This window comes from Amphimedon queenslandica, unplaced genomic scaffold, assembly GCF_000090795.2.
Source record: "Amphimedon queenslandica unplaced genomic scaffold, v1.1 AMPQUscaffold_13515, whole genome shotgun sequence".
Lineage (NCBI taxonomy): Eukaryota > Metazoa > Porifera > Demospongiae > Haplosclerida > Niphatidae > Amphimedon > Amphimedon queenslandica.
In genome coordinates this window covers 131,021-142,207 of record NW_003546249.1, presented here as the reverse complement: position 1 = coordinate 142,207, position 11,187 = coordinate 131,021, and the positions used below count along the sequence as shown (strand labels likewise).

The following is an 11,187-nucleotide window of genomic DNA, read 5'->3' as shown; positions in this document are numbered from 1 at the left end:
GCTGTAAAATGTTGGCCATGCTTCTATGAATATAATTATAAGACGTCATCAGTGACATATGCCTACATTTTTCAAATTCCAAGCAGCTGGTGTCTAACTCAGTTGGGATATAGTATGTAAAGTCCTGTTTTCAATGTCAATAAGTACCATTTGCAAAGATTAAAGGATGTCTTTGCTACACTATCAGAAGGCCAACGATTCTCCAAGTTTTATTTGTAACAGGCATACCACCAAATGAAACTGGATCAAGAAGGTACAGAATTACTTACTATTAACAATCATAAAGGTCTCTTTCAATATACATGCCTTCCTTTCGAAGTGGCATCGGCCCCTGCAATTTTCCAACAAGCAATGGACACTATTGTCAGGAGTTTCAAGTACAGTGTACTAGACCATCAGCCTCTTACTAGTATTTTTGCCCTAGGAAGAGCATTCCTACTTTAGCTGCTGCTCGTTTGCAGCATTGGCAATAATATTATCTGCTTATAATATCACATTCAGTACAAGCCACTCAGAAACATGCCAATGGTGATGTTTTGTGTAGACTACCTCTAACAAAGGCAGAAACTGACTATATTGATTACGATGCTGTTTTAAATTTAGGTCAAATACAATCACTGCCTGTTACAGCGAGAGAAATTGCTGGAGCTACTTCAAAGGATGTGGTTTTGTTGCAGGTGGCTGAGTTCACAATGAAAGGCTGGCCTAAAACTGTACCTCAGGAACTGAAGCAATATGATATGAACTCTTTATGCAAGGTGAGTGTTCACTGTGGTGTATGTATCACCTAGTTACCAAAAGCTAATATTGGAAGAGTTACACTCTGATCATCTTGGTATTATTATTGGTGGCCTGGAATTGACTCTAAAATGAAAAGAATTGTAAATTCATGTATTGTCTGCCAATCGGTTCAATCTCTTCCACGTCAATCACCCTTAAACCCATGGCTATGGCCATAAAAACCCTGGAGCAGGATCCACATCAATTTTGCGGGCCCATTGTATGGCAGACATATCTGGTGGTAATTGATGCTCATTCTCAATGGCCTGAGGTATTTTCCATGAGTAGTACCACAATAGAGCATACCATTGAAATGTTAAGGGATTTGTTTTTGCACTATGGCCTGCCACACCAACTTGTCTCAGATAATGGGCCACAATTCACAGCAAGAGAAATTGCAATGTTCCACAAGCAAAATGGGATTGAACATATTTTAACTGCCCCTTACCATCCTGCTAGCAATGGATTAGCAGAATGATTTGTTCAGACATTGAAATGAAGTATAATCTCCTCTCGTTCAGGCAATCAATCACCCCAGCACAGTCTGGCAAGTTTTCTGCTGAATTATCGCACAACTGCTCATGCTGTTTGTGGGGTACCTCCAGTGGAGCTGTTCCTTAAAAGGTGCCTCAAGACTTGTCTCGATTTGGTGAAGCCTGATATTGCTACTGCTGTTGCAAACCAATTGCTGTCTCAAAAGAATCATGAGCGTCACTCTCAAAAATGGGAATTCAGTGCTGGTGATTTAGTCATGGTTAGAATTCTTAAGGATAATTACTATCATTGGGTCCCTGGTACTGTTATAGAGTGTTATGGCTTAGATTCCTTTCTAGTTCAAATTAATGTTGGTAGCCTACAACGTTGTCACATTGATCAGATTAGAAGGAAGGAAGAGGTACAGGAGAATGTTACATGAACAAAGGATAAAGGCGCTGACTCAGCCACAAAAGGAGAGGTTGCAAATGGTAAGCCGAGTAATATGGAAGAGTCAGTGAAAGCCAGTGTTGAGTCTGAATTAGAAATTATACCTCCATCATGCGCAAATTGTAATGATTAGAGTAACTCTACAGCTAATGATGGTATGGTTGGCTGTTAATACCCTACAAGAGTTCATAGACCGCCCGACAGATATTTTTAAGAGAAGAGGAAGTGTGGTGAACTTTTGTACTATGCATGTGCAGTTATTGACATTAGTTATATAATATTTAACTATTTTTGTTAGTTATGTATGGTTAGTGTGTATTGTTTAATCTTTCAGTTTTGTGTGACTCTTATCGTTAACAAGGACAGATGTAAAAAAAAAATACATTACATGTACTATTTTGGAATGGTTGAATTTGAAGAACAGTCTGAAAACAATAAAAACTAAATCACTTATGCTGTTATATTAGATTTGTTTGTTTAATTCAAAACAAGTCTCTGATTTGGAGGACAGAAGTACTCTGTGCAGACAGAGTTTTTATGATGAAAGAGGGATAGACTGAACTAATTGAAGAATTACATGTTTGCAAATTTCATTATCCTCATGTACATGAAGATAGCAGCAGTGACTATGCTTGCTAAACAGAGTCACTATTTATTTGGGCATTGATGCATCAATGTACCTGTGAAAAGTATTTTAGCATCAGGGAAATAATTCTTTAATCCAGAGCGGTGGCATCATCACAAGCAAAGACATTTCATGAAGCTGTATTAAATTCAAGAAAAATGCAATGATCATTATGAAAGTCAATTGTGACTGATTTCCATCAATGTGATACAAGAAAAAACACTTGCTCCCCATGAAGAGCATTACAAATCCAGTTGTACTCAGCCATTACATACAACCATTAATTAATGTGACAAATAACATCTAGTGAGATTTGCATGATCTTTCGCACTTTCCATGGGCTCCTAATTCTTTTATACTATATGAAGTCAAGCTGCCTGCCAGTTGAACCCAGAATGAAAGTTAAATCAATAATGCTGTTGTATTTAATATACAGTTGGGTGTACAACTTTGTTTTAATTTCACATAAAAAGAGCAAGTTCCATTAACTTTGTAAACATTGTACAATGTTTATTAAATGCAGTCAAAACCTTGGTGAGTCTCTGCTTTTAATGACAATACTTTGGGTGGGTGATGAGTTGAATGATAACTGAGAGATCCTCATTTAGAACTGAAGTAAATAAGATTAGCAAGTGGGAAAATTTTGTTATCCTCATGTACACAGAGGTAGCAGCAATGATTATCCTTGCTAAACTTTAGCAACTATTGATTTATTTAGCCATTGATGCATCATCAAAGGATTTTTGATATCACAGACAAAATTGAATCAATTATGCTGTTTTAGTACAATGAACATAAAAATATAAAAGGTAAATTTAATGTCACATAAAAAGAGCCAGTTGCAGAAAATCTTTTAATATTTTTTTCACATTTTTGTAATTCAAAGAAAGACAGAAAACACTTATCTTATTTAGTCCCCAGTTAGTGATTCATAGTTTGTTGGAACAATCAAATGATTTAGGAGCAGTCACAAATGAAAATTAAGGTAGACAAAATACCTGTAACAAGTTTTTGAAGATTCTGAAAGAAAGCAAGATCTTGTCTCTTGCCGTGTAAAGCCTTTATAACACCAATCGACAACAAAGCATGCCAATAGGTTTAGACTGACAAAAGGAGTGATTACGTACTACTGACAAATAAGTAAGAAAAGTAGTCATAAGTCAACTATATCACATTTACTCTCAGTGATTGCTCCAAGCATTGGTGAAATGCGTAAGAGCCGTATTGACACAAGGGATGCAAAAGTAATGAAGACAAAATATTAATATGGACACTTCTCAAAAAGACTTTCTAAAGTATATTGTAGTCAAAAATCGTTTTTTCTAAACATAACAATTGATTAATTCTCATGGCCATCAAAGTAATATAGACAATCGAATTCAAAAATCATTGTCAGAGCAACGAAATATTGGAAAAGCTAGGCGCCATAATTATCCTCGCTAAACCATGGCAATTCTTTAATTTGCATCATCAGCACATGTGAAAAGAATTTTTAGTACTAAAGAAAATATAATCAATCATGCTGTTATGATGTATTTTGTCGTTAAAAATAAAACGTGGATTTATCTTCACGTCAGCAGTAAGGACTGATAATTACAACTGAAAAGAGACAAAATGAGTAAAGGCATGACAAAATTAATCACAAATGTGAATAAGAAATGCAACATGGAAACAACTATCTACAGGAACCATTTAAATAAATATCATTTGGTTCATAGGAAGGATTCATGATTCTGCAAATTACTAAAAATGAAAGAAAAGCATTATGCATTCGTAAAATGGTGAAAGATCCTGCAAACTATTGCATCAAAGTAATCTACAACATTGAAGAACTCGAATGGCAACAAAGTAAATGAGTATCATCATCTACTAAGAAGAGCTGTGCTTGTTCCATAAGATAGAAGACCTGACGGAAAAGTACAGTACACTGTTAAGACACGTCCCTCCACAGCCTCTCTATCCTCTGATTGTGGACACTCTTTCCAATAATAAAACTTCTCCTATTGGGTCCTCTCAGGGTATGTTCCAGCATAAAAGTAGCTACTTGCTTGTTGTCACCCCTTTTATTTGCTCTAACTCTATCTTGTAGGCCATAACATCTCATACCTTCCGTACAAATGGTAAGAACAGTTCCCAGTTGTTGTCACTACAGTGGAGGTAAATGATGCTGCGGCTATAGCCATATACACTAATGGATTTTCATACGCCACCTGCAAAGAATTACATAAGCACAAAAGTGTGCAGGCTAAGGTTATCGATGCATACAAAGAGATTGATTTTCAAAAATTATTCTGGAACCAACAAGTAAGATGTGAGAATGGTAAGATGCCATCATTTTAGTGTCCTCCTGACTCCTCTACACAAAGGTAGTAGCATGATTATCCCTGCTCAACTGTATACACTATTATTTGGCCATTAGAGAATCAACAGCACCCGTGGAAACTGGAAAAGATCAGAGGCAAAATTAATTCAATTATGCTGTTGTAGTAGATTTGTCATTCAATAAAATTATTTTCACATCAGCAATTATGACTGATAATTACAACATTTCTGGAATACTTTCATTTGAATAATTGCTGACTATATATATTACAAAAGAACAAATTATGTGTCGTCAAATAAAATTACGTGATACTAGCCACTCAGCCCCCTGGGATACTAATTTTCTATAGTAAACTATTGTTGGACATCTCATGCAACATGAATGGATTTGAACTAAGCATATGCAAGGAGGAACCTCTTCATTTTAAAATGGATATGTGACAGAAGTAGTCATGACAACACTAATGACTGACTGCTGCAAAAGATACTCCATTTGTGATAAAAAGATGAAAACTACATTTTCTTTATGTATATCCATAGTATTCAGAAAGTTGAAACTATCATTGCCCGAATAAGGTTTTGCATAGCTTCAGCGTCCTTCTGCTCTAGTTTTTATGAAAGTAATGGCATTAAAAACAAAGTCAAAAATTGTATTTACTGTAACAAAACTGCACAATCAGCTGGTGCATTACTGGCAACAATTACAAGAAACAAAAAGTGGATGAATGACATTGCTCAGATTATTGTCTTATTGAAAAAGTTAAAAGACACCTGCTTCTCAATGTGCTTTCCTAGAAAATGGCCAAAAATCCTTCTTATAAATTTAAATTATCTAATTTTTCTATAGTAAACTCTTTCTATATAAATTAAGTCAAGTTGCCTGCAAGTTGACGCCAGAATAAAAATTAAATTAATATTGCTTCTGTAGTCGATTTGTTGATTCGTATAAAGTATTATTCAATTGTCAGATCAGCAATAATACCTAGTGATCCAAAAAACAATTAAAACTAAGTGCTATTACAAAAATTGAAACAAAGATTGAGTAGGATTCACTCTGTATCAATAATTATTTATCAAAAAAGTAATGGAAACAAGAAGTAGTAGAATTCCAAATGACAGATTATTCCAAATGACTGACTATACCCATACGAAAGAAAATACGAAATCAAAATCCTACTCCCGCGACGCTAATTCTACTCTACATTCTACTTTTAATGTGATAATAATGTAAGGAAATACAAACCACCATATAACGTAGAGAAGAATTAGCGTCGCGGAGTAGGATTTTGATTTCATATTTTGTTTCGTATGGGTATAATCAGACGTTTGGAATAATCTCTTGCTTGGAATCCTACTAGTTCTTGTTGCCATTCCTTTTTTGATAAATTGATACAGAGTGAATGGTACTCAATCTTTTTTTTTAATTTTTGTAATAAATTGTTTGTATTAATTTTTTATATTTTAATATTACTCTTGTTGATGGTAGTTGCAGATTGCTAAATCCTCAGTATTTTATAAATTCTGTATGAACTTAATTGTCTTTTTTTTCAGTGTATCATGTTGGCTGTATGCAAAAGTAATTTGGACTTCATGTATTTTTAAAATTCTAATTTCATTGTAATAATGATAATAATAATTATTATTATAGTGTTGCCTTTGTTTTCAATGATAATAATCTCTGTAGTGTAGTTCAGTCTTAATTTTAAGTTCACATTATTAGTAGCATGGGTGGTGAGGCCTCCTGCTGCTGCAGTAACATTTGCTGCTGTGGCCATGACCCCAGTTTAATGTCCTCTTCTTTGCCCTCTGCTTCCTCGTCCTCTTCCTCGTCGTCACCCTCCTTATCCTCGCCATCCTCTTCCTCGTCGTTGCCTTCCTCGTCCTCGCCCTCCTCTTCCTTGTCCTCCTCTTCCTCGCTCTCCACGGTTTTATTGTCCTCCAGTTCCTTGCTCTCCACTGCTTCCTTGTTCTCCACCGCTTCCGTGTCCTCTGCTGCTTCTTTGTCCTCCGCCGCTTCCTTGTTCTTCACTGCTTCCTTGTCCAACGCTGCTTTGTAATCTGCTTGCTATTCCTCCAGTTCTGTCCTCCTCTTCCTTGTCCTCTACGTCCTCAACCCTGTCTACTAGTAGGAGGCCCGCTGGCATCAACTTCCCTTTGCCGCTCGGCATCTTGTTGCTGTTGTTGTCCTTGTTGTTGTTTTTCTTGTTGTTCTTATTCTTTTTAATTCTCCTCTTCTACTTTTTCTTGCTGCATTGTTTTGTGCAGCAATAAGCTTCGTCACCTGACTGGTCTGGTCCTGCAATGATTGTGTACCAGTGTGAGGACCATCCAAGCAAAAGTGGGCCCAGGAGCCGTCTTGCCTTGCTGTTGTTCCTCATACTCGGCACAATCTCCTTCAAATCTTCTGGACTGTAGCCAGCATTAGCTAGCACTGCTGCCTTGTCTTGGTCCGACATCACTATAACTTTGGCTTGGTTTGAACTGTGAAATCTTACTAGTATTTTGGTGTCTCTTTTTATGCTACAAAATCGGATTATTTGTATACCAGACAAATGCAATGCTAGTTGCATATGCAACTAGCATCTGATTGGTCAGCAATACAAGTGATCCTTACAGTTTACAAGACAACTTTTCTCCTCTTTAGATCATTTTCATTTACACTTTTTTGACTACAGAACGCATTTTTTCTGGTGGTTAAAGTTGATAAAACATAATGCGCAAGCCCAGCTAGTAACCTGACTCCCTAAATGAATCAATAGATTAATTATTATTGAAGATTGAAAGGAATATTAACCATTCTCACTGTAGTATATGTGACCATAACTGACAAAAGGTACCTTATGGCGGGTAGTGAAATTTGTCTTTCTAGCCTAAGAAATCCAACTTCCTGAGCCCCATTTATCATAAAATTACTCCACAGGATGCAAAAAGTTACCATGAAACTTTTAGAAACCATGATTGTCTAACAAAGCACTCACAGGTTGATATTTGCCATTATTAAGATCAATTTTAAAATCCGCCATAAGGGCCCTTTTGTCAATTATGGTCACATATACAAAACAAATAATATTTAGTCCTCTGCTTGTTCCATGTGCTTGTGCAATGTTTCTCAAGTTGATACATGGTCATACTATAGGAAAAAAAATATAATCATGTAATTTACAATACAGCACATATAGCTATCTGTCAGTAATATTGGATCAGTAATAAAAACCATAAGATCCACCCTAACATCAACTTTCCTTGTATTGTTGATATTGTCCACAAAGCACTAGTCACTTCCAGTTTGATATTAAACAGTGCTGTAACTAAAACAGTATGAAATGTAAAGCAATTCAAATGTAATTAGGAGAAAAAGATGGCCATACAGCGGTGTCAATAAACAATGTCTTGAGATATGTTTTACAGTGTCTCAACAATCACACTTTGTCATAGATTATAATGGTCAACATGACAGAGTCCAGTTCATTAATCATGTATAATCATTAATAATTGTTATGGCCAATATGACATTGTCTAGTTCATTAGTCATGTAATATCATTAATTGTTATGGCCATTATGACACTGTCTTACTGTGATTAATTATGGCCAATATGACACTGTCTCATTAAATTAATAGTCATTAAAAGCTATGGCCAGTATGACACTGCTCTTTAAATATTTTAATCTATGGCCAATACAAATTTATGGCCATTACGACACTGTCTCTTAAAATTATTTGTTATAAGCTACGGCAATGAATATTATGCTGTCTCACTAATTATCATTCTTTTTGCTCTTTTTATTTTCTTTTTTTTGTCATCATCACATGCATTTTCATCACCACTGTTATTAGTATTGGAAATTCTTTTATCTGCTATTGATATAACTACACAATAATGGTTCAAGTTAATAAGGGTTAACTATATTGCTGGTGCATTAGGATCAGCATTACGTGTAAGTGGTAAATAATGTACCCATTCGTTCCCCAACTCATTATGGGAGAATATGTGTACATTCAGTAAAACAGCCATTGTGACATCTCCCTCCCTAGTATAATTCTCATCCATACCTTCTCCAGCAATATACTCTTTCACTGAATTATTGGGAGCCAGCCAACTACGTAGCTGATGTTCCATTGTAGACATGTGCCTAATAATGGCCGATCTGATGAAATTTTGCTGAATGTAAGAACATGTAATGGCATGAGACAGAGCATTAAATAAACAATTACTATCACCAGGTACATCCTTTGGATACAGTAAATTCTGTGGTTGGGCTACCCAACTTTGGTCTATATGATTTAACAAATCCCAAGCTTAGGGCATTACACCATACTTTTTGAGTAGCAGCATTGGGGGGATGGTATTTTAAATTACTAGCTCTTGTACTCATTCCCGTCATCACACAGTCATCACTATCGTCATTATTATTAATAGTAGTAATAATAGCAGGTGGCTTTTTGGGGCAATTAGCTTTATCATTAATCTTACTGTGTGATGGCCTACTTTTATGATGAGTCACCTTTGGTGGTGGCATTTTTTTGATTTTTTGCTTGTGGCTCATCAATAGTTCCAGTAAGTGTACACTTTCTACTGCCACAATCTGTAGGATTGGCATATTGTGGGAGGTCTGGCCTGTACAACTGTCTCAACCTTTTTATTTCTTTTATGCTACAAGAGGAAACCATCAATGATTTGGAGTTGAAACATGTCAAATGGACACCAGACAGTGTTATTACTCGTGATAGAGCAACATTAGCCATCCCTGTGCTAAAGACATTGTCAGACAGATCAATGATTGTATTATCTAGTGACTTTCCCTGGCATTTGTGTATGGTAACAGCAAAAGCTAATATCAAAGGAAACTGGCTTCTATACACAAAAACATTTTTCGATCCGTGTATATTCCAGCCACAAGAAAACGTGATAATCAGAAATCAAGGACCTGGTCCGTGATCGACTTCTCAAAGTTTGGTAAATTTAGATCTTGGATTTGCAACAGGCCTAGCCTCCTAATACTATGAGGGACAGTTCTGTCCCGCCTGAAAATAGGCGCGGTCAGCGTTGCTCTAAGCTAATAGTAATTTCATTTCCTCTATGTTGTGAATAGGGACAATCCAAGTGCTATGGCTAGGTACATCTCTAACGCTGATGTCCATTAAACACTCCTTAACTCTACACAGTGACTGTAGGCTGGAAATGGTCTGGTTACTGAGCCCACCGGGACTAGCCTATAAGTTTTTATTTTAAGACCCTCCCTTCATTTACTTTGACTGCATCATCATTAACCAATGAATAAAAGATGCTAGAAAAATCTGGATACTTGGCGCTAAACAGTCATTGCCTTTCAGAGAGCAATGTGGCATTGGAAGACAGTGGATCTATTCCAAACTGACTCCATATGGTTAAATTACCACCATTATCTTCATATTGTGTTACGGCATCATCAACAGAAGGAACAACTTTTAAATCATTCAGTTTAGATACATAGTTTTTCTCCAGCATTCTTTGAGTAGGTATTCCTTTCTTACCTATAAAGCAAACTGAAATCTCATTCTCATAAAAACATTCATACCAGGTATTGGGTGACAGTTCCATGCAGCAACAACCATTGATGAACCTACAGAGGCCACCTGAAGTGAGTACTATGAAACTCAATACTTCTGACTAGCATCATCTAGATTTTTGTGTTCAATCTCCAGCATTTCATTTAAAGCTTTCTTCACAGGATAATTTACCCTTCTATTGACTTCCAGCCATATTCTTTTAATAGCATGATTCTATCTAAACTAATAACAGTATGGTTATAAATGTATATACACAAACCATTTGTGATGAAGATTGCAAATATGGTGGAACTGAAGTGTTGCCACGTAAGTTACACAACTTTTCTTGTATAAATAATATCAAAAACCATTCACGTCCTTTATCAACTCTGAGTTGATCCCACATGCCATAATCAAACAACAATCTCCTATAGAAGTTAAAAATAGCATATTCTAATACACGCATATCTACCTAAATAAGTGCTCATAACTCAAGATATTGTTCTTTACTGCCATTACAACGAAACCAACTATCATCCCACTATAGCCATCAAAAGCAGCAACATGAGTCACTCCATACATGCATATCTTCTCATTCTGATCTATATGCAACTTGTGGCCAAAATTACTAGCTGTGTACACAGCTGGATTAAATTTTCTTGAAGTGGAACAGCACCTGGCCAAGTGATACAATGGGCCGACAGCTTTTAATGACTGTCCAACTCGAACTTGACTGACCCTAATTCCTTTAGAAGCCAAAAGCCCTGTCATAGTTTTTCTGCCATATGTGGGTCCAACCTTCATGTATATGTATAATAAAAAATTTTTTAAAATTAATATCATGCCACCTCATGAGGTGTAAATCCGTAATTCAATTCAATTCAATGTAGTCTATATAAGACAGTGACATCAGCATTCATGTTTAATCCAAAATTTGAATACTGATACAGTAAAATTTTTTGTATAATCTATACAATACTGTCGACCCCTATTCCTCTAGTAAACTAA

At 36.0% G+C, this 11,187-nt stretch overlaps 1 protein-coding gene and 1 pseudogene across 1 annotated transcript; one reads left to right on the top strand and one right to left on the bottom strand.

Annotated features, from left to right (window-relative positions):
- The first annotated feature begins 351 nt into the window (after positions 1-351).
- LOC109584967 (uncharacterized protein K02A2.6-like) lies at positions 352-1,279 on the top strand (annotated as a pseudogene).
- Positions 1,280-6,359: 5,080 nt separating this feature from the next.
- On the bottom strand, positions 6,360-7,107 carry LOC105314412 (prothymosin alpha-like). Its single transcript, XM_011408575.1, has 2 exons — positions 7,032-7,107; positions 6,360-6,697 (listed from the first exon to the last, which is right to left on the bottom strand). The coding sequence occupies exons 1-2, from the start codon at positions 7,105-7,107 to the stop codon at positions 6,360-6,362; spliced, it is 414 nt and encodes a 137-aa protein (XP_011406877.1).
- Between the last annotated feature and the right edge of the window lie 4,080 nt (positions 7,108-11,187).